This window comes from Sturnira hondurensis, unplaced genomic scaffold (genome assembly GCF_014824575.4).
Source record: "Sturnira hondurensis isolate 20B ecotype Veracruz unplaced genomic scaffold, ASM1482457v3 Scaffold0013931, whole genome shotgun sequence".
NCBI lineage: Eukaryota > Metazoa > Chordata > Mammalia > Chiroptera > Phyllostomidae > Sturnira > Sturnira hondurensis.
In genome coordinates this window covers 4,377,564-4,405,475 of record NW_028086562.1, presented here as the reverse complement: position 1 = coordinate 4,405,475, position 27,912 = coordinate 4,377,564, and the positions used below count along the sequence as shown (strand labels likewise).

At 60.0% G+C, this 27,912-nt stretch overlaps 2 protein-coding genes across 2 annotated transcripts; both read right to left on the bottom strand.

The window, feature by feature from the left end:
• Positions 1-154: 154 nt before the first annotated feature.
• TMEM240 (transmembrane protein 240) lies at positions 155-6,516 on the bottom strand. Its single transcript, XM_037062233.1, has 4 exons — positions 6,258-6,516; positions 5,862-5,968; positions 1,092-1,300; positions 155-718 (listed from the first exon to the last, which is right to left on the bottom strand). The coding sequence occupies exons 1-4, from the start codon at positions 6,312-6,314 to the stop codon at positions 570-572; spliced, it is 522 nt and encodes a 173-aa protein (XP_036918128.1). The 5' UTR covers positions 6,315-6,516; the 3' UTR covers positions 155-569.
• A 1,006-nt stretch (positions 6,517-7,522) lies between these two features.
• On the bottom strand, positions 7,523-23,767 carry SSU72 (SSU72 homolog, RNA polymerase II CTD phosphatase). Its single transcript, XM_037062222.1, has 5 exons — positions 23,390-23,767; positions 15,681-15,824; positions 9,440-9,579; positions 8,944-9,062; positions 7,523-7,781 (listed from the first exon to the last, which is right to left on the bottom strand). The coding sequence occupies exons 1-5, from the start codon at positions 23,566-23,568 to the stop codon at positions 7,680-7,682; spliced, it is 684 nt and encodes a 227-aa protein (XP_036918117.1). The 5' UTR covers positions 23,569-23,767; the 3' UTR covers positions 7,523-7,679.
• Positions 23,768-27,912: the final 4,145 nt, after the last annotated feature.

Here is a 27,912-nt window from a genome sequence, read left to right as displayed (position 1 = left end):
CTGGAGAATTTACTGACCAGCAGGGTTGGGGGTCACAGTGAGGCACTCACAGGGATGCCCTGGGCAGGGTGGCCGCACTTGCCACAGTGGGGCCCAGAGGCCTTATTGCTGCTGGGCCGGGGCCTTCCCCAGACCCCCGCCCCCCACCCCCCATTGTGGCCCGCGGACGCACACGCCCCATGCACATGCTCCCGTGTGCAGACGTTGGTGCGGCCGAGGTCCGGCCCCCTTCCCTGCCTAGACCATCTCCCGGCCTCCCCTCTGTGAGAACGGGGAAGAACATAGGCGCACAGGAAACAGCCGGTTTTAAGTAACGGGCGTGGTCCCAGGCCGGGCGCAGGCTGGGCTGTAGGACGTGGGGCCCCCGCCACCCCAAGCCCCTGTGCCCTGCCCAGCCCTGGAGACCGGGGTCCTGCCCCCAGACCGGCCCCACCCTGACCCCTTTATAAAAAGAAGAGAGCACCTTCCGCTGGACACGCCCGGCGGCCCGGGCGCCCTGGCCCAGGCGGCCATCCAGTCCCGTGTTCGTGGGAGCGGTAGCCAGCGGCCCCGCGAGTCCTGCGCGCGGCTCAAAGGTGCCGCGGGCTCGGGTGGCCGTTGTGGTAGAGTTTCTGCTTCACGTGCACCATGTTTCCGGCCGCCTCCTCGAAGGGCCTGTGCGGCCGCCGGCCAAACTCCCGCAAGTTGCACAGCTTGGGCAGCCAGGTCCACGAGCCATCTGCGGGGGGAGTGGCCAGGGGCAGCGGTCAGGCGGGGCGGGGCCGACGTGCTGGGTGTGGTCGTACGGGCCCGACGCGAGAGGAAGAGTCTCGGGGGCGTGGCTTTCGTGTGAAGCGTCTGCGCCCCGGCAGGGTCTGGGTGGGGCTTGGCCCAGGCGGAGACCTGGCCTGGGACGGGCGCGAGGGGCGTGGTCGGGCTCCCTAATGGGTTCAGGGACATTCGAGGCATGGTGTGGAGGTCCCGCGGGCCTGGCGCGAAGGGGCGTGGCTCTGGTGTGGAGGTGTGGCCCTGGACTTGGCGCGGTAGGGCGGGGCTTCGCGGGGCGGGGCAGGGCATGATGGGGCGGGCCCGCGTGTCCAGGCCGAGCTCACCGTAGCGCCGACCAGCCCTCCAGGCGCGCACAGCGCAGTGTAGGACGCCGTCCATCCACACCAGGAACCAGCTGATGCAGAAACCGAGCAGCAGCCCCAGCATGAGGTCGATCTCCTGCTTGGTGACGTTGTCTGTCACGAAGTAGTTTTCGGAGGCGTCCACCACTGACTGGTCCCCGTCGTATGGGATCACGTAGTGGATGTGGTGCCTGGGGGCGGCAGGGCGGGCTGGCACCTCTCCTGCGGGGCGCGCGGGATACCTGCGGGGGTCTTGGAAGCAGCCCCTGTGGGAGCTGAGGTCCGGAGGGGCCTGCGACTCGCCCAGACCCCCGTCCCCAGGCGGAGGCTGCTCAGAGGGTGGGAGTGTGTGATATCGGTGGTCAGAGTGAAGTCCTGGCGCTGGCCAGGGGTGCGTCTGCCCTCCCTCTTCTGCTGTCTGGGGCTCATCACTGACCCTGACGGGGTCACAGAAACAGTGCAGGTGGACCAGTCCAGGGCGAGGGCCCAGGGCAGGGTGTCCCTGTCTGGTGGCAGGGTCACAGCCCACCTGCTGGACACGGGGCTGACGCAGCTCCTCTGAGACCACCCCTCTGGCCTCTCCCTCTAGCCTGACACTAACCCACAGGTGGCAAACACAAGGGCCTCGGATCGAATCCAGCCCCCCACCTTGTTTCTACCTGGCAGCAGCGCCGAGCTCCTTGCCCCTAGTTGAGGAGTAGTTACATTTATACAGTCCTAACATTCAGCCCTTTGGAGGCACGTGCGAGGCTGACGGGGCCCCGGTNGCTGACGCAGCTCCTCTGAGACCACCCCTCTGGCCTGACACTAACCCACAGGTGGCAAACACAAGGGCCTCGGATCGAATCCAGCCCCCCACCTTGTTTCTACCTGGCAGCAGCGCCGAGCTCCTTGCCCCTAGTTGAGGAGTAGTTACATTTATACAGTCCTAACATTCAGCCCTTTGGAGGCACGTGCGAGGCTGACGGGGCCCCGGTGACAATGAGTTGGACACCCCTGCACTAGCCCTTTCCTCAAAGCCAAGTGCCCTCAGCTGGCCTGGGCCTCTGGCCTTCCTTCTGCTCCTCGGCCCCCGATTCTTTGATTCTCTGCCCAGCACCCCATCCTTTCACCCCATCTCCTGGGGGTGCCCCCAGCCTAATCCCTTCATGGATCTGCATGTCCTCCAGCCACTCCCAGTGGACAGTGGGATGACAATGTTTCTGTGCTCCAGGAGTCCCGGGACCACGGCCCCTTCCCCGCCCACCAAGGCCTGGGCCCTGCACCTCAGCCTCCCCTCCCTTCACTGGCCAGACTCAGGCTGCTGGGCCCCTGCTTGCCCCTGAGGCCCACGTTAAACCCTCCCTGCAAGGCCCCCTCGAGCCTCAAACCTGCCCGAATACCCTCCTCCTCCAGGAAGCCCCCTGGACTCTGTGATCCCTGGTGGCATAGCCCTGCCCAGGAGACCACACTCAGGACAACAAACTCTGGGTTTATCTGTCCTCCACCCTCCCCACCGTCAAGAGAGCCTGTGAGCCAAGACACAGGGGGCCCACGCACCCTTAGCCCGCAGCCATCCCTGCCAGCTAAGACAGCTCCTCCTTTCACCCAGCAGTGCAGGGGCCGACCTGGGGTCCTCCTGCTCGGGAGACCACTACTCTTGGTTCTCCTCCTCCCCAAGCCCCTTTGCTGGCTTCTCCAACGCTCCATCCCCACCCTCCTAAAGTCCCTGCCGCCCGCCCCACACCCCGCGTGTCTGCTCTGAGCTCCAGCTGCCTGCTTGGCGTCTCCACGTGGGATCTATAGACACCTCAAACTCTCACCTAAAAATAGATCCTCCCTCCCCAAACCTGCTGCTCCCGTCTCCCTTTCAGTTAGATGCTGACACCTCCGCCTGGTCTTCAGTGGAGCCAGGCCCTTACTTCCCGCCCCCCTAGGCTCGCTCCACTCCCCCCGAAAGAAACCTTCTCCCAAGGAAGAACAGGTGGGTGTTCTCCCTGACCTCAGGCCCCTGCTGTGCCCATATTGGCCACATGCTGACTTCCCTGGGGAGTCAGGGAGCCCTGGAGCCCCAAGCTCAGCCCAGGGAAGTGGTAGCAGGCAGCCTCTATGGGGTCAGTCAGCAAAGACTGCCCGACACTGCTTTTCCAATCAGTTTGTCACTAGCCATTGTGAGTCATCAATAAGTGATGGAAAGCAAATGATCACCACCTAGAATGTGTATCAGGTGGCCACCAGGCTCCCAGGAGAAGAGGCCCTCCTTGAGCCATCAGCAGTCCCAGTCACTCAGAGTGCCCCAGGCCTCACAGGGGCTGACGACACTTAGCATCACCCCGTCTCCAGCTGCCCCAGCCTTCGGGGCCCAGGGGCTCCGACTGGGCCCCCTCAGCAGCTGCTCCCCACCCCTGGACACACAGCTGGTCAGGGCAGGACTCTACAAAGCTGGGTCACTGACAGAACTTGCAAGGCCCCTGGTGCTCTGCAGGATGGATGAGGCCAGGCGCGACCACCCCAGGTGGCTCAGGACCCCCAAGGGCTGGAGATCGCAGCCTGCGCTCTGTTGCTGGCCTGGCCTCTGTGGCTCTTCCCCTGCCCCTTCCTTGCCCCTCTTCCTCCAGCGCAGGTCCCTGGAGGTGGGGTCTCAGGCCTCCCATGTGCACACGTATTTCCATGATGTGTACATGCATGTGTCCTGCCTGGACCAAGCATGCTGCATGTGTTTACCTGAGGTCCAACGCATGTCGTGTATACATGGCAGCCACATGCACAGGACATGACATGTATACCATGGACTCGGCCCATGAGCTTCACATGTGTGCACGTGCATGCTTGCCTGGCATGACTATGGTGCATACCCCACAGAGGTGCACATGCACGTGGCTTTGCACACCCTCTCTGGGGGCACCGTGGCTCATGCATGGATCTGTGGGCACAGACGCCACCTGCCGGCACACACCTTTGGAGCATCGCTTTACATACATGTCTTCTGCATAAACTTTCCCATACAGGCATGTAGAAGGCACACATTTTGTGTGCATGGTTACTCTGTACACGCTGTGTACACACATGGGTAGAGTCCATTGTGGCAATGCACATACATGGTTCATACACAGATACCCCATGTGCAAAACTGCTCTGGACGCACATGGAGCACACCGGTCACTGCATATTGTATTATGTACATGTACTGGGCATACACATGTATGCTGTCAACAAACAAAACTATTTTGTACACTGAGTTTACATACCCTGTATGTAGTGAAGTGTACAAAGCACACACATGTGGACACATACAGGCAGAAACACTCTATCGTCAGTGTCGCTTTCCATGTTCTGTGTCCAAAGACACACTAACCTGTGCACGCTGATCCAGTTTAGTGTGCACCGTCCACATGTTTGCATGAGTCCACATGTACTTTGGACACTGCATATGCCGCACACACACCTGTGCAAATACACTCTGAAAACACCCTGCCTGCCCTCAGTATGAAGTCACAGGCACACAGATGCTGATCACAACACGACAGCCCACACATGTGAAATGTGTGTTACTAATGCGTCCTGAGCTCAGAGTCGGGGCCCAGCACTGTGCCACCCCAGTCCTGGGAGGGCCACCAGGCACCTGAGCCTCCGCCCACTCCGCTGTCGGGGCTGCCCCAGGGGCAGTGAGCCGACCCTGTGTCTCTCTTTCACGTGGTCTCTGGGCAAGCATGGCCACCCAGGACGCACTGGCTGGTGCTTGGCCAGCACAGGTGAGGGTTGTTTGCACTGCCGGTTGTTTGCACAGGTGAGGGTTGTCTACCTGCCCCGCTGCCCGGCTCTGCTTCGGCACACCGGTCAGCACCTACAGGCACGGAGCGTGCTGGGTCAGGAGTGAAGCCCGTTCGACTCCCGGCACGCGTGGCACGTCTGGAGCAGGCGTGCAGGCTGTGGGTGGAGAACACAGGCTCCAGGGCCCGTGCCTCACCCCTTCCTAGCTGTGTGACTCTGGGCAAATCTCTGTCCGCTTTCTCTCGGGTTCCAGCGCGAGGATGTCCTGCGGGGTGAGGGTGTGCATGCGGACATGCGCGTGTGCTGCGTACCCACACGTATACGCACAGACAGCACACACACTCGCGTGTCATGAGATGTTTATTTCGTACACAGACGTACAAACATGCATGGCCCAGAGGATGCCGCCATTACATGTGCACAAGATGGGGCCACGGTGGGCGGAGGGGCCTGGGCTCTCCGCGCTCTCTGGGTGACCTTGAGCAAACCCCACCCCCTTGCCTCAGTTCCTCCTCTGTACCACGGCGGGGGGGTGGTGCTGGGCCCTGCCCGCCTTGACCAGCTGCACTTCCCTGTACCTGGCTCCCAGGAAAGTCCATGGAACCGAGCAGGGTCCAAGGCCGAGGCTGCTGTGCTTTGTGGGCACAGCCCTGTGCAGGGTCCCTCCCGGATGCCAGGCCGGGCTGCTGCCTTTCTGGCCTCCAGGCTCTGGACCAGGAGACCTGGGCCTGTTCTAACCGTCACCCACTCTCTGAAGACGTTTCTGGAAGGGGGTCCTGGCTGACTCAGGCATGCTCCCCCTCCTGAGCCCGCTTGGCCAACCCCCAGGTGCCTGCAGGAGGCTGGAGAGTCCTTCCCCCGCCCCGGCCTGGTGCAGAATTCAGCGGCCCCTGCGGCCTACTTCGGCCCTTCACAGGCCTTCCCCAGGCTCCCCGCACCCTAGTGGGCCCCGTGCCCCACACATGTGTGATCACGCGCGTGCCCCGCCAGGCACAGACTCACCGGCCACAGTTGCAGTGGCAGACGCGATCCTCGCCCCGCAGGTGCGGGAGGATGTAGTTGTGGAATCGGTCCAGCAGCGCGTTCATGTCCATCAAGCACGCGATGGCCTGGGAGAGCCCATGACCGGTCAGAGCCCAGGAGCCGCGGGCTGGGGCGTCTAGGTGGGGGCGGGGGGGCGCTCAAGACGGGTGAGAGAAGCGGAGGGGTGGGGGAGCGCAGGCTCGGGGAGAAGGGTGCTCAAGGCAGCCCAAAACGGGGAGCGCAGGCAGGGCACGGGGAGCGCAGGCCGCGCAGGCCGGTAAACAAGGTGCGGGAGGGGGAGGCGGCAGGCGGTGCGCGGGCGCGGGAGGCGGGAGCGGGTGGGGGAGCGGGTGCGCGGGAAGCCCCTCCGCTCACCATCACGATCGACGCCCCCAGAATCATGAAGATCATGGTGTTCGCGCTCATGGACATCGGGCGGGGCCGGGCCGGGCCTGAGCGCCGCCCCCCGGCCCCGGCGCCCCCCCGGCCCCGGCCCGATGCTGAGCCCCCGGCCCCTCCGCAAAGGTCAGCGCGCCGCGCACCCACCGCCGCGGGCCGGGTAAGAGGCACGAGCTGGGGGCTCGGGGCACCGGACCAGGTTGCTTCGGGGTCGTTCGGCCGCCCGGCCACCGCACTTGCCGCTCTCCGCTCCGCCCTCGGCCCTGCCTCCCTCCCTTCCTCCCCGTGCGCGCTCCGGCCCCCTCTCCCTGCGCGCCCGCCTCCGGGAGGGACCACAAGGCCGCCCCGCCCCCGGGCGCCCGCCCGACCCCCTCCGCGGGGCACCTGGTCAGCGTGGGCCCCGGTGCCCTGCCCAAGTCCCTGCCGGAATGGCACCCTGGAGAGAGCCGGGAGTCCCTCTCCCTCCACTTCTCCCCACTCGTCAGCCTACGTTCCTCCTCCTAGGTCCCTGGGGTCTCGGTGAGGGACTCTGGACCTACAGACAGCAGTGGGCCCATGCAAGCAATTGCCTTTACTGGGGAGGCCTGCCGGGGTGCAGGAAGAGCCAGGGTGTCACTCCAAAGCCAGGGACACGCAGCCTGACAGCCAAGCAAAAGCCAAAGAACAGCCCCCAGAGGGAGCAGGACCAGCTTCAGCCTGGCTTCCCTCAGGCGTCAGCCTCAGGCACCTGGGCTAGGCAGCCTGGAAGCCGGGAGGCCAGTGTTGGGATCTGCACTCTGGTGGCCCTGACACTGGGGCCCTGGGGAGGCATCCCTGAGTCAGCCCCTGCCAGGCACAGACCTGCCCCTTCCCCAGAGGTGACCAGAGATGTTCCACGGCCATGTACATCCAGAGGGGTCACTGGGAAAGGGCGCCTGGGGTACAAGCAGACGGCAGAGGGGACTAGGTGCCACAGGAAATCGGGCCCCATTCTGCCAGCAGCCCCAGCGGGGGTGCTGGGAAGGAGGCTGGGCCCAGAGGCCCTGGATCACAGCTGGGAGCCCTTCCCGAAGGACGTTGGGGGAACCTAGCCCCCTGCCTCCTGGGACTAGCGTGGGGTCGAGTGCAGAGCTCAGGACGCCCACCGAGGACCAGCAGCACCTGTAATTGGACAAGTGCACCCCAGCTAGGGACAGGGGCGGGGAGGGGCGCACAGCAAAGGAAGGAGACACAGTGGAAGAAATGTGCTGCAAACCGAGTTCTGTTTTGCTTAAAGAAACTTTAATGTCACACCCAGAACTTGGAGGGGGCGCAGCACTCAGGCCGTGGCCTGCCCTCGTAGCAGGGTGCACAGTGCGGGCAGCCGCAGCCCTTGGCGAGGAGGCAGGGTCGGGAGGAGGCAGGCTGAGGCGGGGGGGCTCAGTAGAAGCAGACGGTGTGCAGGAAGGCCCGGCCGCTCTTCTCCTCGAACTCCTGCAGCAGCTCGTCGATCTCGTTCTCCATGTCCTCCGTGTGCTGGATCTGGGCACAGAGCGGCCTCCTGAGGGAGCGCCGAGGCCTGACCCCCAATGCTGGTGCCGACCAGGGCCTCCCACTTTGTGCGGCCCCTGGCCCTCCCCTGGGGGGACCGAAACGAGGGTGGGCTCTCAAATGTCACCTGGACTCCAAATTTGGGCCCGCTGCCGCAGGTGAGCTCGGGCACAGAAGGCATGGTCCCCACCAGAGCGGAAGCCGGGCCCGTGCTCTGGGGGGTGGGGGGCCCACTCTGTGCAGGCTGTTAGGTAGCACCTGCAGCCTCTGCCCACCTGCTGCCACGAACCCCCCTCCCAGGTGTCAGACCCATGAGTGTGCAAACACAGCCAGGCACCCCTGGTGGACAAGCGCTGCCCTGAAGGAGCTGGTGCTGCCAGGGTACAGCCCTGGGGTGGCCCAAGCCAGACGACAGCAGAGGCTGCTTGCCGCATCAGTCTCAGCCTAAGGCATGGCCTCCGAAGAGCGGCACCCCCAGAGCTCAGCTCTTGCCAGAGTGACCCAAGTCACACAAGGCAACTTCTGGGATGTGTCTTCCCGGCTGCAGCCCTTTCTCTTGCATTACGGCAGGATAATGGTCACACGTGCTGGAGCTCCAGCAGCTAGGATGCACCATGAGGCACTCCAGGACCAGAAGCTGCGCTGGGCCCCCTCTGAAGGTCCTGGTTAAGCCACTGTGCGTCTGTCACTCTCAGCCAGCTAGCCCAGTGCAGGCAGGAAACAAGGCGTGTGGGTTCCTCCTTGCTAGAGGCTCTCATCACACGGAAGAGAAAGGTTCCGCTCTGAGAACAGCTGCATAGAGGTTACAGAAGCCTTGTGGTTTTCCGCACAAGGAGGGGGCACCAGGTGAGTGGAGTGACGAGTGACACAGAGGTCCCTCAGAGCCCTCTGACACATGATTCATGGCAACTTCATGAGAACAAAACACCCGCAAACACTGCCTTCTATCGCCCCAATGCCTGAAGTGGACTCACCAGAGCCAGCTACTAGATTCTCAACCTGCGGGCACCTTTGCCCGACCTGGGTTTTAACATTTGGAAATGACTGGAACATGAACCACACTGTGTGCTAGTCACTTCCACCTCGAATCCCTCCCGTGCAGGAGGATCTGGAGCCCACCCCTCGCAGGCACCAGTGGGGCGCGGATACTCACGCACTGGCAGAGCTCACAGATGAGGAAGGCCCCCAGGGTGGCCTCCTCGTGGTTGTCCTGGATGTCCACATTGATCACGTGCACCGGCTGGCAGGTCTCCTGCTCTCTGGAGTTCAGGTCTGACCGGGACAGAGCGGCGTGGACATCAGGGGCTCCGCTCGACCTGCCCTGGCTGACCATCAAAGCACTTCCTGCCCGAAGCGCAACACCAGACCCCACCTCCCTGGGGACACGCAACCTGTCCCGGGGAGCAGCTTTCAGCAGGCCCCCAGGTGGCTGCACCCCAGGCTCCCCACAGGCCCAGGCCCTCCACCCCTCGCCAGGCTGCTGGCAGCCTTGCCCAGGAAAACACGACAGGCCAAAGCCCCAGGCTAGGGCCCCCCGGCTGCTGCCTGGCCCGCTGAGGCTGGGGGAGGACAGGCGTGAAAGGGACACACGAGACCCAGGACACGGCCGGGCCCAGGCACAGGTGGGGGCGCTGGGTCTCTGGGCTCACCTTCCACCACCTGGTCGTATACTCTCTCCTCGCAGGTGAGGATCAGATCAAACAGGTCTTTGCAGTTCTGGAACCTCTCCGGCCTCGGCTTGATGCGCTTGTTTCTGTCCAGCATGTGCAGGATGCCGTTCTGTGTGTAGCTGCACGCCAGGTTAAGGAACTCCAGAGGCGGCGCGCTCTGCGCTGGCCGAGGCACCCCCGCCCCCGCCACGGGGGCCAAGGTGTGGGTGGGCAGACTGGCCCACGGAGCCGGCGCCTGGACTTGCCCACCTCAGCTGGCCAGGTCACAGCTTCTGGGCCAAGGTGGCCCAGAGGGAGGAGACTTGGTGCCTGCCTGCAGCCTGCTCTCGCCTGTCTCTCCAGACCACCTGCCACCTCTGTGGCCGGGCCTGCAGCCACACTGGCCCCAACCCCAACATAGCAACACTCACCTGCAGGCCCACCCCAGCCAGGCTCAGCCACAGCAAAGGAACCCGAAACCTCGCGGCAACGAGGGGGTCCTGGAGGGAGAGGCCGGACCACTGAAGTCGAGAGCAATGGGGCCCCACGGGCTCAGCAGCAAGGTCCGTGCCAAGCAGGTGACCCGAAGCTGGGTATGCAGCCTCCGGGAACCTCCAGACAGGGCCACACCCCTGCCCAACACAGTGGCTGTGTCCTTGGGGCCCCAGAGACAGTTCACTTCCTCAACAGAGACGGAGCCCCAACTCTAGGAGGCGGAGTCTCTCTGGACAGCAGGGAAGGAGCGCCTCGCCGACTCCACCTTAGGGAGACAGGCTGGCTGCTCTGGCCATGCCAAATGGATGATGCGTTTAATGCAGCCCAAACCTCAAAGTTGGGACGACTTATTTGAAGAAGTTCCTGTTACCACACATTTCTCCCTTTCCTGGATACTGAGGACACCCGTTATAATACATTTAAATGGTTTATCTAAGAGACGTAACTTAAAAAAGATGCTGGATTGTTAGCTGTAGTGTCTGGTTCTTGACACTTTCTGGCCAAGTTCACGAAGCCACTGCCCAGGCACACCTGCATCCTAGGTGGGGCCTCCCTTCAGCCCCACGAGTGGGCACTGTGCTGTGGGCAGCTCGCTTGCCAGCAGGGCTGGCGGCTGCAGCCAAGCCCCTGTGCTCTCCCTGCCCCCCCCACACCCACGGCCCTGGAGAGACAACCACCAGGTGCGCAGCCAGGGCTGCCATGCTGTGAGCTCTGGAATCTCCACCCCCTTCCCACCCACCCTCCCTCCTTCACGAAGGTGATGTCACAGGTGAGGGTTGTGGACTCGAGTAGAAGGTCTATCTGGGGGATCAGACCCCACCCACCATCCCTGGTACGGAAGGAGGAAGAGGCCTTTCTGGACTGGTTTTGTTTTTTCTCCTGGCAAATTCCAGAGATGCAGGTCCTAGGTGGAGCCAAGCAGGACCAGGGACAGGAGGGCTGTGCAGGGCACCCCTGAAGACACCACGACCCCTCACTGTTCCAACCGCCAGGAACCCAGAGCCACTTGCACCCCCACTCAGACCACGAGGGACAGGCGAGGGTGGGGTGAGCAGGGCAGCGAGGCCAGCAGGAGAGGAGTCAGCCACGAGGACAAAACCCGTCAGAGGAAGGCTGGGGCCAGCGTCGGGCCACATGCTGCTGGGAGGCAGCAGCCTCCAGACGTGCTTCGTCAAGAGTGAAGTGTCCCATGAAGGCGGCCTCCAAGTGCAGCTCTGGACCCTCGGCCCTGAGTCTGAGGTCACACCCTGGGGAACCAGCAGGCACCGGGAGCTGGGCAAGGGCAGGGCTGACCACCCCAGGGCCTGGCAGCAGGTGGAGACTTGAGTTTTTAGAACCCTATCCCCCACCCCCGCCACAGGTGCTCCTGGGCCTGATGGTGGTAAGGGGCCAGGCCGGGCCTCCCATGCCGATGACCCAGCTGGGAGATGCAAACCGCCAGTTCCAGGGCCCCACTCGTTCCTGGCCCACCTTCCAATCCCCAAGTTCCCAACAGAGCAGCCAGTGCCCAAAGGAGCCTGGCCTCCGAGACAAGGAAGGCTCCTAACATGCTCCCGCCTCCCAGGGACCCGTGACACTTCCCAAGGTCAAGCCGAATGGATGAAACCACAGCGAGGCCACCACAGCTCCAATGCACTTCAGCTGCTCCTCCCGGACACCTGCGGAGGGCGTCCAGGGAGTGGGGCCTAGGACCCGGGGGCCAACCCGCCTGGAGAAGTATGTCGGGGCCAGCCATGCAGGGCCTCAGTCTGGCTCCCATGGGGGCAGATGGGTGGGGGAATGGGCTGGTGTGCAGCAAGATCGAGGTAGAACGCCCCACGAGCACTCGGCTCGAAAGGGGGTCCCACGAAGAAGAGCGAGGGCGAGTGTTTTCAGAGAAAGGCAATGGTGCTGGCAGGACTCAGAAAAGGGACTGGTCGCTGCCTGGTGAGGCTGTGAGCCCAGCAGCTGGGCCCCCACACCCCAGGGCGTTGCCCGGCCCCACACCCAGCCCAGCCCAGCCCAGCCCCTGGTGGACAGAGTGGGAGGTGCAGCTTCACCTTCACTGGCCTCGCGGTCCACGGAATGTGAGCGAGTAAGGGCAAGAAAACTCACGCTCAGAACACCTGGGACAGCAGTGGGGCCCCCAGTGGAAACGGAAGCCCAAGGGGTGGGGCAGGGAAGCAGAAGGCACCCTGCACGGGGCAGGAGGGCAGCCCCAACGGAGGGTGCCGTGTGTCCTCTGCCAGCATCAAGTCACGGTTGGGGGATGGTGCTCCGGCCTCACTGGGCCACCAGGCGGACCCACGGACACCCCGGGTGCTGCCACACCCAATCCTCCTGGCCTCGCTGTGTGTGTGACCCCAATCAGAAGCCTCAGAAGTGACCCCAATCCTCTGTTGTGGATGCTCCCTGAGGGTGGGCTGCGCCCAGGAGCCAGCTCAGCATGGAGATCCGTCACCTAGTTTTACTTCCAGTGTTAAACTTGATCAGACAATGTCAGAAACAAGGCAGGGAGTCTCAAGTGGAGCCCATGCCCCCTCTGGAAGACCCCCACGGCTCTGTGGCTCACAAAGGCCCAAGTGAGCGCTCTCACGCAGCTCAACCACGGTGCTGGGCCACTGCAGGCAGTCACACATGTCCACACGTGTAGGGCCGGAGGGCACTGAGAACTCAGGCACGGACCCTCGAGATGGCCCAGAGCCCCTCCTCCCTGGCCGTGGTCTCCAGGCTGGCAGTGCCACGTGACCAGAGAAGCACAGGGCAATGCCCCCACCCCACCCAGTCACCATGAGGGGCAGCCCCAGCTCAGAAGGTCGGACTCCCGATCAGTGGCCCCTTCCTCTCTGGGGTCTTTGAGAGTCCCCTCCGACCCCCACGCACTTGGAGGGCCCACTCAGGGAGCCCCTCCCTGCAGCAGAGCGTCCCGAGCACCCAGCGGATGTGCAGCTCCTCAGCAGGGAAGCTGCCCCAGCTCAGCTCAGGAGCTGCCCCAGTGTTTCAGATCTTAGGGTCACTCCACACACAGTGGCTACGTTCTGCCTTTGTTTTTGATCAGCACCTGCTGGGAGGGGCCTGAGGCCCGGCAACCTCTGGGATGTGAGGGGCAGGCTGGCTGGGACGCCGGGCTGTGCGGCCTGGAATCGCCCTCTTTCGGTGCCCACAGCTCCTTGATTGCTACCCGTGCCTCCTCCTCAAGGCCTCAGAAGGCCTTCCCTGCCCCAGGAGGAGGGCAGCACGCCCTGGGGCCTGCCACCGAGTTCTCCAGTGCCAGCTACATGCCACAGGCCAGCTCAGGGTACAGACTCAGAGGAACAGGCTGATGCGGGTGTCCCCTGACCCCATCGTGTGGCTAGGCGGCCAGCCCCAGACCCTCTGGTGGCTGAGCAGGAAGACACCTGGAGCCCCAGAGCAAGGACAGCTTTCGAGCCAGCACTTCTTCATGTTAAGAAGCCAACCTGAATTCACTCTGGTGAGCAGAGCAGTTTCTGCAAAGCATGCAGGACGCTCAAAGACGGCCGTGGGGACCCGGGCACCACCCTGACGCCAGGCTCGGGGGCCGGCTCTGGCTGCAGCAGCCTCACACACACCTCGGTGTCTTCAGGCAGAGACCGCGTCTCAGGTGGGGGACCAGCTGGTCCCCCCCACCAGGTGCAGACCCGAGGAGCAGGCGAACAGCTCAGACAGGACAGGGACCGGCCTGCGTCACCCGAGACACCTCAAGGCCGCAACCTGTTTGAAGCACGGGAGCTTTTCTAAAGCTTGGGATCCACCAGCTGCATCTGATCGCCCGTTCTCTGGGAGCACACCCATCTGTCAAACAGACACTGCTTTCCAAGACTATTTGAAACACAGCTGCCAGCCAGGGTGAAAGGGGACGAGGTCAAACGCAGCAGAAGCGAGCGAGAGCCCGAGGCCTCAGGCACCAGGCGGGTGGCCAGGGGCCAGTGACCCTTTCCTGCCCCCGCCCCCCGTGCCGCACGAGAAGTGTGCCCGCCTGAAACAAGTCTGAGGAGACCCAGAGAGGACGGCCCCCTCCTGATCTGCTGTGTCTGCCAACCTCACACCCAAGACGGAGGTCAGGAGGCAGCAGGGATTTACAGTGTGAGAAATCATTTTTATTTTTACCTTTTGCCCCAAGGCAAGAAAAAAGTGCACAGTGAGGAAGGGGGTACACACATCAATTAAGCTGAGGTCTGAAAGAATGAAACTGAGGCAGACAATATGCAGTTTAAGTCAAAAAACCCTGCCTCCAAAGCTGATTGACCAGGGGAGGTGCACAGGAGCAAACGCGCTGGACACAGGCTGCTGCGTCCAGTCTCCACCTAGAGAACAGAGTCGGGATCCAGGAAGGGTCTCGTCTGCGTTCCGAATCCGCACTGGGGGACTGGCTGGTTACACGCACTGAAAACACACTAACTGCATTCAGTGGCAGGCTCTCACCTGCTTTAAGGCAGGTGGTTTTATAGTCACAAAACAATCAAGAGCTGGAAGGCCTGGCCCCGAGTCTCCTGCCGACAGGCCAGCCCTCCTTCCATGCCCACCGCCTCCGCACTGCAAGCTGGTCATTGCTACGTCAGAACAGAACTTGATCTTTCCACCAAAGGCTCTCCACGTGAACACAGGGTCCAGCCACAGACCCCTCACAGTGGCAGGGAAACCCTGGGGGGAAGCTCAAGGGCGGGAAAGGAAAAGCCTCGGAAGCCTCAGCCCCGGAGCCACACTGATGCCTGCGGGGAGCAAGCCAAGTGCATAAGCCGCGCTGTGTTCAGGACGACTCCAGACAAATGGAAGAGAAACAGTGCGGCCAAGGGGAAAACGTGCACTTAAAACGGGCAGTTCAAAGCCAAGAATGTCAAAGAATACTTGAATGCAAGAAATGGAACAAGTAAAGTTGGCTTTTGTTTAAAATCAACACAGCTTGACACCACCGGCAACTCGGTCAGATCTCGAAAATGCCCCCAGCAGCGCAGCTGCCAGAGGGCCCCAGGCCATCTGCCTGCCGAGAGGCTGCCCAGGAGAGATGTCCAGACTGAGCTGGCTGTGGGCTGGGGGAGCTGGGGACTAAAACAAGGGGTCTCTCGAGGTCTGAGGGGAGAGGAAAAGGTTGGGACATTTGCAGTGACGGCTGCGCAGCCCCACGTGAGGCACCGAAACCACAGCACTGCACAGCATCCAACGCTTCTTCCCGAGTCCCCTTCCTCACCAGAGCAGGGAGAAAGGAAGCTATTTTTTGTCTGTGGAGGGTCAGGTGGACCCTGAATGCGGCAGATAACCCCACAAGGAAAACGGTAACGGACGGCTCCCGCCCCAATGGAGCTTCACTAGGCCTGGAGGACCTGCACCCCACTGCTCTCGAGCATCCCGGAGGAAGGAGCCACTCGGTCTCTGGCCCTGAGCACCCTGAGCCGAAGCCTGCCTGCAAAGGACAGCAAGGGCCCTGCAGTGCGGAAAGGGATGGAGCCTGCAGTTCCCACTGCCCCATCTAAGCTGAGTAACAGGATGACACTGTCACACAAGTATGCCTACGTGCCCTGCACGTCCTTGACCCTGTCCAAGCAACACCAGAAATGGACATAATTCTCTGAGGAGAGGAGTGTGTTTGCTCTGCACGTGCCCGACTCAGCACAGCACGCAGTGGTGGCCGCCACCATCCACCTGCCTCCCGGATGCCCCAACGCCAGGGCCGGCATGACACCTGCGCCTGAAGGCCCACCTGCCACAGACAACCACGCTGGGGTCTCCCAAGGGTAACCAGGTGGGATACAGTTCTTTGTCTTTCCTAAGGAGGTCGTTGTACATCTGGTCGTACGTGGTTTTGAAGTCATACACGTTGGGCTTGTCGGGCGCCGGACCTGGGAGCTTCACGTGAGTCCCTGTTCCAAAGGACCGGACGCTGAACCCCCGTTTGCTGAAAGACACAGGGAGACAAAGGTCACAGCTGGGCTACATAAGACACAAAGCCCTGAAAATACACGGCACGAGATTAGAAACAAACAAAATGAGTAACTTTCTTGGTATTCCAAAACACGTTTTTAAATCCCTCACTTTAAATGCTTCATTCAATTTTTTTTAAACTTGTAACACTCTTTTTTTTTTTTAAGATTTTATTTATTTATATATCTTTAGAGGGGAAGGAGAGAGGGAGAGAAACATCAATGTATGGTTGCCTTTTGTGCGTCCCCTGCTGGTAGTTAGCCTGCAAGGAACCGGCCTGCAACCCAGGCATCTGCCCTGGCTGGGAATCGAACCGCGATCGCCTGGTTCGCAGGCCCGCACTCAATCCACTGAGCTACGCCAGCCAGGGCTCATTCAAATTTTTAAGATTTTATTTTTACTTATCAGTGAAGAGTGGGAAAGGGAGAAAGAGAGAGATAAACATCCATGTGAGGTTGCCTCTCACGTGCCCCCTACTGGGGAACTGGCCCGAAACTCGGGCCTATGCCCTGACTGGGGATCGAACCTGAGACCCTTTGGTGCACAGGCCAGCACTCAATCCACTGCGCTACACCAGCTGGAGCACTTTGTTCAAACTTTAAAAAGCCCTGCAGCATGCTATGCAGAAGCTAAAACCAAAAACAACAGCCGAAGGGGCCTCGGCATGGGGTCCTCAGCAGCGCCGCGGCACCCAGCACGCAGTGGGCTCGTGCTCAGTTGCTGCTGAGTGGTGAGTGGGCAGGTTACACTGTGAGGGAGAGTGAGTTGTGGGGGTGACAGCAGGCCTCTGAGTGAGGCTCCTCCACCCACCCTCCCTGCCGGGACCCCACCACACACCTGCCACCAGCCCTGGGACGTGCAGCTACACAGAGGGAGCCTGCAGGCCACCTGCGCAGTGGGGCACTTCCTACCACCGAGAAAGGGCTCGGAGCCGTGCACACACTGACACCCAGCATCCGACTGAGACGCTGCAAAGCAGGAGACAAATGAACAGACCCGGCCAGGGCCCTCAACTGCTACATTCCCCGTCCTGCCCCTACTCAGGGCCTGACAGAGGGCGCCTGCGCACGCGCACTGAGCCAGGTTTTGTCAATGCACCAGCAAGCCTGGAAAAGGCCACAGCAACCACAGCCGTGGGAGTGGTGGTCACCAAGGCAGCAACAGGCACCCACTGGCTGCCTGGCTCCACAAGGTGGTTGTGGTCACACAAGGTCACCTGGCAGCTGCTTCTGTGCAGGTCACGCTCCCCCCGAATGGTAACACATGAACACAGTGGGGTCATGCTGGCCTCAGGACTGACTGCTGCCTCACAACAGGCCAACAAGCACCATGACCCAAAGGTGCCAGCCACGCCCCGAGCAGTCCAATGGCTGTTCAAGGTGAAAAACCTACATCGTTGAGCAAGAATGAATTCGTCCTCAGACCTTCTCCTCTAAAGATAAATAAAATATTAAAAAATATTTTATTTATTTTTAGAGAGAGGGGAAGGGAAGGAGAGAGGGAGAGAAACATCAATGTGTGGCTGCCTCCCACGTGGCCCCCCACTGGGGACCTGGCCCGCAACCCAGGCATGTGCCCCGACTGGGAATTGAACCGCAATCCTCTGGTTCGCAGGCCTGTGCTCAATCCACTGAGCCACACCAGCCAGGGCTAAAAATAAATAAAATATTTAAATATAAGACTTTATTTATTCATTTTTAGAACTTATTTATTTATTTTTAGAGAAGGGAATGGAGGGAGAAAAAGAGGGAGAGAGATATCAATGTGCAGTTGCCTCTTGTGACCACAAACCGGGCAGGTGCCCTGACTGGGAATCGAACCAGCGACCTTTTGGTTCACAGGCCGGCACTCAACCCACTGCGCCACACCAGCCAGGTGCAATCAAGTGTGTTTTAACATGGGTACTGTTGTTCCGCACAGTGCTACTGCACACTGCAACACATTGCCGCACAGTGCACACGCGACTTGCACGCAGCCCCTGTCTGAAAGGCAGCCTGTCTGTCTCAGTGTGTGGGGTGTGTACTGGAGAGAGAGCCTTCAGGGGTCGAAGTAAGAAACACAGTCAAGACCCCTCTTCTGTCATGCATCAGCCACCCCAGAAGCCCCTTTCAAAAGGACCCCCCAATGGGAGGGGGGAGGATGGGGGGAGGGATGGGATGGGAGTAATAGACAGAAAACTGTGCTTGAAAAATAATTAAATAAAAAAAATTGGAAAAAAAAAAAAGGACCTCCCAAAATCGCTCTGAGCAACAAGGAGAGCAACAAGCTCCAGCGAAGACGTGTGCGAGACTCACACGGATCCAGCGCAGGCGCAGCTCTTCGTAAGGCAGGCGTTCTCCCGGGACTCAGGCACTCCCGTGCCGTCGCTGCTCTGAGGCGCTCAGCTAGAGCTCCAGAACGTGCCACGGCGGACCCGGGCATGACCACTTTCAACACTGTTAGCGCGTGCCCAGTGAGAGTGCCTGCACCCAGCCAGCCCGCCACAATCTGGCCACAGGGTCCCTGCCCGCCCAGGGTGGCAGGTGCGCCACCCCCTTCTGAGGCACCAGGACCTCCCGCCGCTCACTACGTGCTGGGATGACGGTCACTACAGCCCAAAGCTCTGTCCTCGGACCCTTGGAGGAAGCTGGGAGCCAGAAAGTAAACCCCATACCTGCCACCCGGGAGAGTGAGCAGCCCAGCAGGGAGAGAGCCAAGGGATGGGCGTGGAGATGACGGCACAACACACTGCCCGTCATTGGGGGATGGCAGGCACGCCACCTAGAAGCCACCACAGGCTTCCCAGGAGGAGACCCTGTGCAGGGCTTCCCCTCTACCTGCCACCTACCGCAGACACCCAAGTCTGACCTGCCCGGGGGACACCTCACAGGGCCCCTCTCCTGCCCCGCTGGGTTCGGGTGTACTGGGTGTCCAGGCAGAACCTCCTCCATCCCTGTCTGCCCACACTCCCACAGCGAATCGCCCCCGCGGCCACCCAACCCCACCGAGGCTCCCCACCGACGGGGTTTCTGTGCAGAGGGAGCTGTGGGGTGCTGTCCTCCACCCCCTGGACTCCAAAACCTTCAAGTGCATTTCAACGTCACAGGAAGTGCAGTTCGCTCCTCCCCAACACCATGCTCACAAGTGGCAAAAAGGCTGATTAGCAACAGAAGTGCCATTCCCTCTGAGGTGGCGCAGTGACATGACAGCCATGCTGTGTGTGGTGCACACAGGGCAGGGTCACGCTCGGTCTCTCATGGGAAAACACCAAGGGCTGGAACACACTCTTGCCGCCCTGCAGCCTTGTCTCCAGGGCCTGCTCTCTTCGCACTGAACTGGCCCTCCAGACACGTTTTCCCAGTGCCTTCATGAGCACCAATGTCTCTCCCAAAGAGCCTGTCACAGCAAGTGTGAACCATGGGGCGCTGCCACCTGATGGCTGGAGGTGACGCATGATGTGGGATGAATGCCGGAGAGACTCGGTAAACATGGGGCTTCCCTCTCTCCTGGACTGTGGCCGCCAGCCTTACTGGAAACTCTGGTGGGGTCGCTGCCCTAGACCCATCACGCCCCCCCCCCCCCAGGCAGGCAGACCCCTACCGTGTAATCTCCTGCTCAGGGGACACTCGAGGACATCTCCCCAGCCATCACGCCTGAATGCCTGCCTGGGAAGATAACACTTCTAAAATGTCAGTGTTCCAGTAACATGTACATTCTCACAAGCAAATTGTGGGGCTTACACACCCTTCAATAAACATCTTCTAGGATGGATTGTCACCCTCCAACACAAGGTCAAGAATGAAGCGGAGCGGCTTGAACTTGTGACACAAACACCACGGAGGTTGGCCCATCGGTGCCTTGCTTAGGTGTCTTCCCTCCAGGCCCCGAGCCCCGACCCCAGCTTCCATGTCGCTCGGCAGGCCATTGTGGCCCCCCCTCCAGCACCAGGCAGTCAGTCCCAGGCAAGGACCAGTCACTGACCACGGGCCCCGCCCACTCTTGTGTACCAGGGGGCTGGAGAAGACCCTACTGCAGGGACCAGCGCCCCCGCTGCTGGAGTGGTGCCGCCCTCAGCCCAGCGGGCTCTCCCCCAACGTTCACCTTCACGTGCAGCTCTGCCCCCTCGGCCTTGTCCCTGAAGACAGAAACCACGCAGCCTCTCTGAGCCCAGGAAAGCGAACGTGGTGCCAGGCAGGCACCCCTTCGTGTCCTCTGCCATTCTCAGGACTTGGTTTCAGAGCCTGTGACCTTCCCAAGTGGCTTCCAGACAACTTTCTGCAAGTGTTCCTAGAACTGAAGTCTCAAAGGTGCGGCCCCAGGGCCCAGCAGATGCCCCCTGGTAAGGGGTTTCTGCAAGTGTCGGACCATTGGTGCCTGGAAGCACCCTGTGTCTGGGACCTGCCGGTGTCACACACACAAGCTCAGGCAGCCCTGAGATGCCTCGTTCAGGAAGAAGCGCGAGCACCTCTCCCCCGTGGGGCCATGCTCCCTAGCCACGATGTTAAGATTTGAGAGTCCCCTGCAAGTCAGAGAACTACAGGACCTCAACTGACTGTGGCAGTCCCCACACCCTGGGTTCTTCCTTCAGCCCGTTTCTCCCACCCTGAGTCTCGATTCTGTCACTCATTTACCATGACCACAGCCCCCTGGTTCCAACACCTTGATGTCACTCGGAAGCTGGGGCTTCTGGCTCCAGGCAGTGTCTCCTCCCCGGGTGTGAGTGTGCACCTACAAGCCGCCCAGGTGCTCCTTCCCCACATGTAGCCTCTGCGCATCTTCCCAAAGGCATGCTGCCAGGACACTGCGGATGAGGACACAGAAACTCCATCCCGCAAGTTACGGGAATCTGTCTTTAAAACTTGTTTCAAACTGCTGCAACGAAAACTGTACCTCCGAAAAACAACAGGCCTCTTAACATCTAGGAGGCAGTTTAGAACAAACAAGTGAATAAGTTGGCTCTGAAGGGAGTGGCCTTTGAAACAATTTAGTCTCAAAAGACCAAAAAAGTTCACCCCAAGGAACATCCTGACTAGCTCTATAAAGTGCCAAGATCATTATCACTTGTAAACAACTCATCGGAAAATACAGTCCAAGCTAATTTTCAACAAGGCAAAAATAAAATCAAGTGGGGTTTCATAAGTAAACTGCGCGCACCCAGTTAACGGCACTCCTTCTCCGTCTCGCTTTGGAAGCTTTCCCACGTGTGTCTGTAACCAGACTGTGCATCATCTTCCCTCTGCTAAGTTTCTGCCATAGGTCTGTGCTTCCCACAAAGTCACCTTCGAGGCTGAAGGTTCTTCAAGTTGTAACAGAAAACCTTCATTTAAATTTCTTCAAGATGCTTTAAAAAGTCCCAATTACATAAATCTGTAAGCAGTTTTTCAAAAGTAGAAATGACGTGAGACGTTGTTTAATCTCTACAGCAATTTTAAAACTAAAGGCAGGTGAGATCCACTTTTTGCCCAGGTAGCATGAGAAGACTGTGAGGAAACGAGAATTTTATAAATAGGTATTTTGTGGAATGTGGTCCAGGAAAAACGCATGAAAATGTACAGTGCGTCTCTCTTTGACTCAGCAATGCCACCTCGAAGGGTTCACACCAAGGAAACCACCAGAGACGCGGGAGGATGTTTATGCGGCTGCTGATGCTGCGGGACTGAAAAACAGGAAGCCCAGGCGTCTCTTCGTGGGGACAGGTGACTCCTCTGTCCCAGGCCATGCATCCAGTCACCTGCCGCCACAGGAGCAGACATGTTCAAACTCAGTCCATCCAACCAGAGCGGAAAGGAGCTGCAGTTGGATGCTCACAGCATGACACGGGGCGAGGCCGCAGCACCTTGGCGTGATCTCCCACGCTCGGGCGTGGGGAAAGGCACCCTGAGTCACCCTCAGCTCTGCCATCTTTTGCACACTGCCGCTCTAACAGAAGAAGCGGCCCCAAATGAGCACTTTACAGAGTAACGATTCATGCCTAAGACGACGACACTCACATCAATAATGTGTCGCCCTGAACTTTTCTCCTCTGTCCCAGTTACGAGCCTGTGCTCTTCATGGGTAAATGTGGAAGACAGCAACCTGGGCTAAAGTCCCCCAGAATCTCTGCCCTGGGCTCTCCATACCCTGGGGTGGCCCATCCGCTGGGCCAGAAAGGACCTGTCTTCCTGCAGTGACTGTCTCAGGGAAGCAGAGGCTATGGACCTGACTTCACTAACGCTGCTACAGGTGACTTTAAAAAAGCTTCCCTTTCCAGCCCCGGCTGGTGTGGCTCAGTGGATTGAATGCCAAGCTGTGAAGCCAAGGGCCACAGGTCCGATTCCCAGCCAGGGCACGTGCCTGGGTTGCGGGCCAGGTCCCCAGTGGGGGCGTGTGAGGAGCAACCACACACTGATGGTTTTCCCTGGCTCTTTCACTGCCCCCCCTTCCCCTCTCTCTAAAGATAAAGAAACCTTGAGAAAAAAATTGTTTTCCTTTCCAAAGATTCCAGCCCAACTTTTGTTAAAGGAGCTATCATCCAGAACTATGTCAACTGTGCCCCTGAATTAAAATATTAAATTTCATTCTCCCCAAATAATCCCCCAGGACTGCGAATGTTGTATTTGTTTGCTTAAATTCACTGGATTTTAAAAGACTGAATGTGAAAATGCAGTTTGGGGATGTGGCCTAAAGCAATGCACTTCTAACACATTTCTAGGTTTAAAGTAACTTTCTAGTTTAAAACATGACACTAAGCGACCGCTGTGGTCAGCGTAGTAGACGCTGGGAAGAATCAAACTGCTGGGAGCAGATGGGGGTAGCTGAGTCCGCCGGCCTCAACGAACCACCGGGGCGTGGGGCCGGTCCGCTTCTCTCAAGTTGACTCGGGAGGGTGATTACTGGGCTTGCGAACAATGCAAGGAGCCAAGGGAAAAAAATGTATAAAGCAGGAATACACGTGTGCTAAACACGTGCACCACCGGGGTCCCAAAACAGCGGTTCCCACCGAAGAAGAAACTCGACGCTCCAAACCAGGTCCAGAAATCACCGCCTGGAGGCTCCCAAGGGGCCAGTTCCCGTGAGACGTGAGAACGTCACTAGGAGCAAACACACGACTCGCGAAGTTGATAAAATAGGCCCTTACCCTCTCCCCCGGCCTCCTCCTGTCCTGCAGTCGTGTCCAGCACGCTGCCGGCAGTCACGACCGAGGACGCACATCCTGGATGGAGACCGCCGACTCCCAGACCGTCAACTGCGTCTGGGATCAGCGCCTGGTCGGGGAGCCGTCTCCGTCGGGCACCCCACTATTAAAGGCCCAGGCGCCCGCGCAAAGTGGGCGCGTGCGGCACCGGACCTTCGGATGTACCCAGACCTCTAAGGTTCCCGAACCCTGAGAACCCGGGCTCACACCCCGAACTTTCCCGCAATACCTCGCACTCGTCGGGGCACGGCGCGACCGACCAAGCCGCCTCCACTCCCTGCAGTGCTCTGGCCCCGGGGCAAACCAGCGCGGACCCGCGGCGCCTCGGGCTACCATCCGGGCCACCGCCGCCAACTCGGGCCAGGGCGTCCCAAGGGCCCGCCTACCTGAGGATGTTGTGGGCCTCCATGCTACGGTTCTGGTTGCTTGAGCAGACCACCGCCACCCGCAGCGGCGACGACGGCATGGCGGAGGCCGCCCCGTCCGCACTCTCCGGCTCCGGACTCCCACCCAGCCGCGGCTCTTCCGCACGAGTAAGATGGCGACCGCGGCTCCCGGAAGTCATGACGCGAAGCGGCGGCGCCGGCGCGACGTATCGCGTCGGGACGCGCGGCGCGGGCGAACACACGGCGGCCCAGAAACCTCGCCGCCGTCTCAGAGCCCCAGCGGCGGGCGGAGGAAGGCCCACCCGACTGGCGTCAAGTTGCCGAGAGCGCTTCGGTCCCGGGCGTATGCAGACGAGGCCCGCAGTTCTCACAGGAACTGCCCGCCGACCTGCGCCGGCGTCATGACGTCACAAGGCGGCGCCGCCGTCTCCGAGAGTGACGCGTGAGGCGTCACGAAGGTCCCGCCGTCGTCGCTGGGAGTGACGCCACGCGCACTCAAATAGGCGTGGCCAGCAGCTGCGGGTAATGCAGCGTGTCTCTCGGCGGAATCCAGGGGACCCGGCGCCCTCGCTCCTGCCGCAGGGGCTATCGCATCGGCCGAGACGCGCTCTGCGCGCACCCTCGGCCGGTCCCGGGGCGCCGCCATGTCTCCGCTGCCCGCACCTCTCCGGGAGCGACGCCCCGGCCTCCGCTCGCCGCCCGTGCCGCGCTCGCGCAGGCGTCCGCCATCGCTCTCCCGCGGAAACCGTGCAGTTTGACGTTAGGTGAAGTACGGGCGTGCGTGGAGAGAGGGTTAGAGAGGAAGCGTAGATGAAGGCTTGTGACCACATTTATGACGGAAAGGTTAATCCAGACAGGGCGTATGGGAGGAGCTCTCCCACAGGTGTCAGCTGGAGAGCATTGCCCGGGGTCCCCCCGGGGGTGAGTGCCCCGACCCTTAACTTCCTTTTCCGCTCTCTCCAGTACTTTCTCCACTCTTCTCAGGGCGGAAACCCCCGCATGGTGGGCCTTGGTATCACCTTCCGGATCGCGGTCTGTCTTTACCCCGAATGAATCCTTTTTGCTGCGTGGACACCGACTTTTTACTTACGTCCGCCATATTTGCGGCTCATCCCAGAGAAGACCCCCACGGCTCCGGGGCTGGTGAGCAAACAGGTGTGGCGCCCACAGAGCCCTCCCAGTTTCCTGTGTTTCTCCATGGCTCGGGAGATAAAGGGTGCTTTTCTCCTGGACCTGAGCTTCTGCGGGTTTGTTCTGAAGTTTTCTGGGCTTTATTCAGGATCTGTTCAGAGTTTGGGGGATTTCTTTTGTCTCTTAACAGGTCTTGTTTGGGCTCTTGCTTAACCCCCTAGGGGATCGGTGTTTCTTGGTGCCCGCCCCTTGGTGCCAGCAGTGGCCTTTCAGACTGCTGGGAACCAGACCGTCCCACTGAAACTGTCATTCAGATACCAGGTGGTGAGGGGGGACTCCTCCAAGGCGTGACCTGTGCCTGACCCTGGAGCTGAAGCAGTCGAAGGGGGATTGTTGGCTTTAAACCGCCCTGGAGGGAGTCAGCTAGCACCCCTCCCCTGCCTCGGGCTTCGTGCTGCTGCGGGACCAGTCCGTCCGGGGGGTGTGACTTCTCTGTCCTGCCCTATGTAGTCATCCAGCACCTGTGAAGTGGACTGAGCGTCCACTGGCCTCGCTGCCACGCCACCAGGGGCCCCACGGCGCGCGTGAGACTTTCAGTTAGTAAATTTTTCCAGTCCTCGGAACCCAGCAGGCTCCTTCCGGAGCCGCCTGTCCAGAGCCGGCTGTTCCGCGGACCTTCTGTGACTTGGCTATCCTAAAGCCACAGGTTCCCTGACGCGGACCAGCACGGAGCCTGCTGGTTGCTTGAGCTGTTTTAGACGGTCTGTGCCCTCACTGTGGAGAAAGGTCTGGAAAATGGAGTCTCGGTTGTCTGAACGTTTTCAGGGTGCATCTCCTATAGGGACCCTGGCTGAACTTTCGGTTAAAAACCCCCGTCCCGCTCCCACTGGCGTGGCGCAGGGGAGCGCAGTGGGTTGAGTGCCCTCCTGCTTCAACTCCTGGTCAGGGCACATGCCTGGGTGGTGGACCAGGTCCCTGGTTGGGTGTGTGTGATAGGCAACCAACTGAGGTTTTTCTTCCTCTTTCTCCCTCCCTTCCCCTCTCTCTAAAAATAAGTAAAATCTCAAAACAAAGCGAAAAACTATGGTTCCTTCCTGGCCGCTAGCTCACTTGGTAAGAGCACCCAGTTACACCAAGGTTGCGGGTTTGATTCCCCATTCAGGGCACATACTAGAAACAACCAATGAATACATAAAAAAGTGGAATAAAAAATTGATGTTCCCCCCCAACCCTCATTCCTCTCTCTCTCTCTCAAATCAACTTTTAAAGATTTTCTAAATAAATAAAATGAAAACCACATTTACTCCTGTGCATTTTTAACTAAATGTGACCAAAAGTAATTTGGGCTGTCGTCAACAGCCGTGTTCCCAGGATAGGGTAGGGACCTCAAAAGAGGACGGCTCCCTCCTGGGCTGCTGTGTCCCCTAACCTCGCTCATACCCAGGATGGGAGGCAGCAGGGGTTTACAGTTTGACAGTCACCTTTATATTTACCTTTTGCCCCGAGGCAAGACAGAAGTGCCCAGTGAGGAAGGGGGTACACACATCAATTAAGCTGAGGTCTGAAAGAATGAAACTGAGGCAGACAATATGCAGTTTAAGTCAAAAAACCCTGCCTCCAAAGCTGATTGACCAGGGAAGGTGCACAGGAGCAAACGCGCTGGACACAGGCTGCTGCGTCCAGTCTCCACCTAGAGGACGGAGTGGGGATCCAGGAAGAGTCTTGTCTGCGTTCCGAATCCGCGCTGGGGGACAAGTGGCCGCACGTGGTGGAGCTGGGCTAACCATTTTGCACTCAGAAGCCATCACAGTGGGAGCTTTGAGAGGCCACCAGCCGAGCCCCAGCAGGGGCTGGGGTATTGGGTGGTGGCTCGGGCGGCAGTCGTGTTGTCTTGGCTGGCAGCCTCGCAGGACCTGTGAACTAGGTCCTGCTCCTGCCTGCACGTTACAGATGAGGAAGCTGAGGCCATGAAAGGCGGTGTGGCCTTCAGTGTTTACAATCCAGCCAGTTATTTCTACCTTTGTCAAAAAATAAGCTTCTGCCCTGGCTGGTGGGGCTCAGTAGAGTGAGCTCGGGCCTGCGAACCACACAATTGCAGTTCGATTCCTGGTCAGGGCGTGTGCCTGGGTTGTGGGCCAGTTCCTGGCGGGGGACTCACGAGGCGCAACCATGCATTGATGTTTCTCTCCTCTCCTTCCCTTCCTCTCTAAAGATAAATAAGTAAAATTTATTTATTTATTTATTTATTTATTTATTTTTAAATTTTATTTATTTATCTTTAGAGGGGAAGGAGAGAGGGAGAGAAACATCAATGTATGGTTGCCTTTTGCGCATCCCCTGCTGGGAGTTGGCCTGCAGGGAACTGGCCTGCAACCCAGGAATGTGCCCTGACTGGGAATCGAACCGAGATCCTCTGGTTCGCAGGCCTGTGCTCAATCCACTGAGCTACGCCAGCCAGGCCTAAAATTTATTTATTAAATAAACAAAACAAAACTTCCTATTTTTAGGGGTCAGTGAGACAGGCAAAACCTGCACCACAAACAAGGCATCTGGACCCACCTCCAGGGCACAGGGAAGCCCTGAGGCTCCCAGGAGAGCAGCCTGTCAGCCACACAGTCTGAAGTGGGAGGGGCCGCAGAAAAGCAGAGGCCACCATGAGAGGGGCACAAGGGGCCAGGAGGCTCCTACGAGAGGTGGTTGTGGAGGGATCTGGACAAGGTGCACTTGGTCTTTCAGGTGGGCCAGCGGGGCTAGGAAGGGAAGGAGCCTGGGTGTCCCCTGCACCTCTGGAAGAATCATAAGGCCGACTGGGGGGTGACAAAGCAGCAGAAGTGCTTGGCCAGCCACCAGGTGCAGGCTGTCTACCAGGCCAGGCTCACCAGACGGACCTTGCGGGCAGGTGGCCAGACTCCAGGCCTCTGAAGAGTCCTGAAACTGCACCTCTGGGGAAGGCTGTGGGTCAGAGCAACCAGCCCCTTCATCGGCTCACAGGCCAGGTCTGTGGCCCTAGCTGGTATGCACTGGAACCCATAACTGGGGCCTGAGATCAGGAGAGTGGGGAGGAGGGCCGGAGAGCAGGTCTCAGAACCATGAGGCCCCAGCTCTGGGACCTAGGAGCCCCCCGAAGCTGGAGGATGGGCCATAGAGCCTCAGGTGGGGTTTCCTGCAGGCCTGCCTGTGCCCCGTGGGAGACGGGGCATCCTGCACAGGAAGTCGGAATCAGAAGCTCTCCACCTTCTGGTTGGAAATGGAACCCAGCCCACTCACCCCCGACTGCTGCACCCTCCCCCTCCCCCCTCCCCCCAAGGATGAGCCACCCCAGAGCCTACTCTCCTTCCCTGCTGGTTTTGCTCCTCAGGGTCATGGCAGCACCAGGACCTCAAGGACAGACC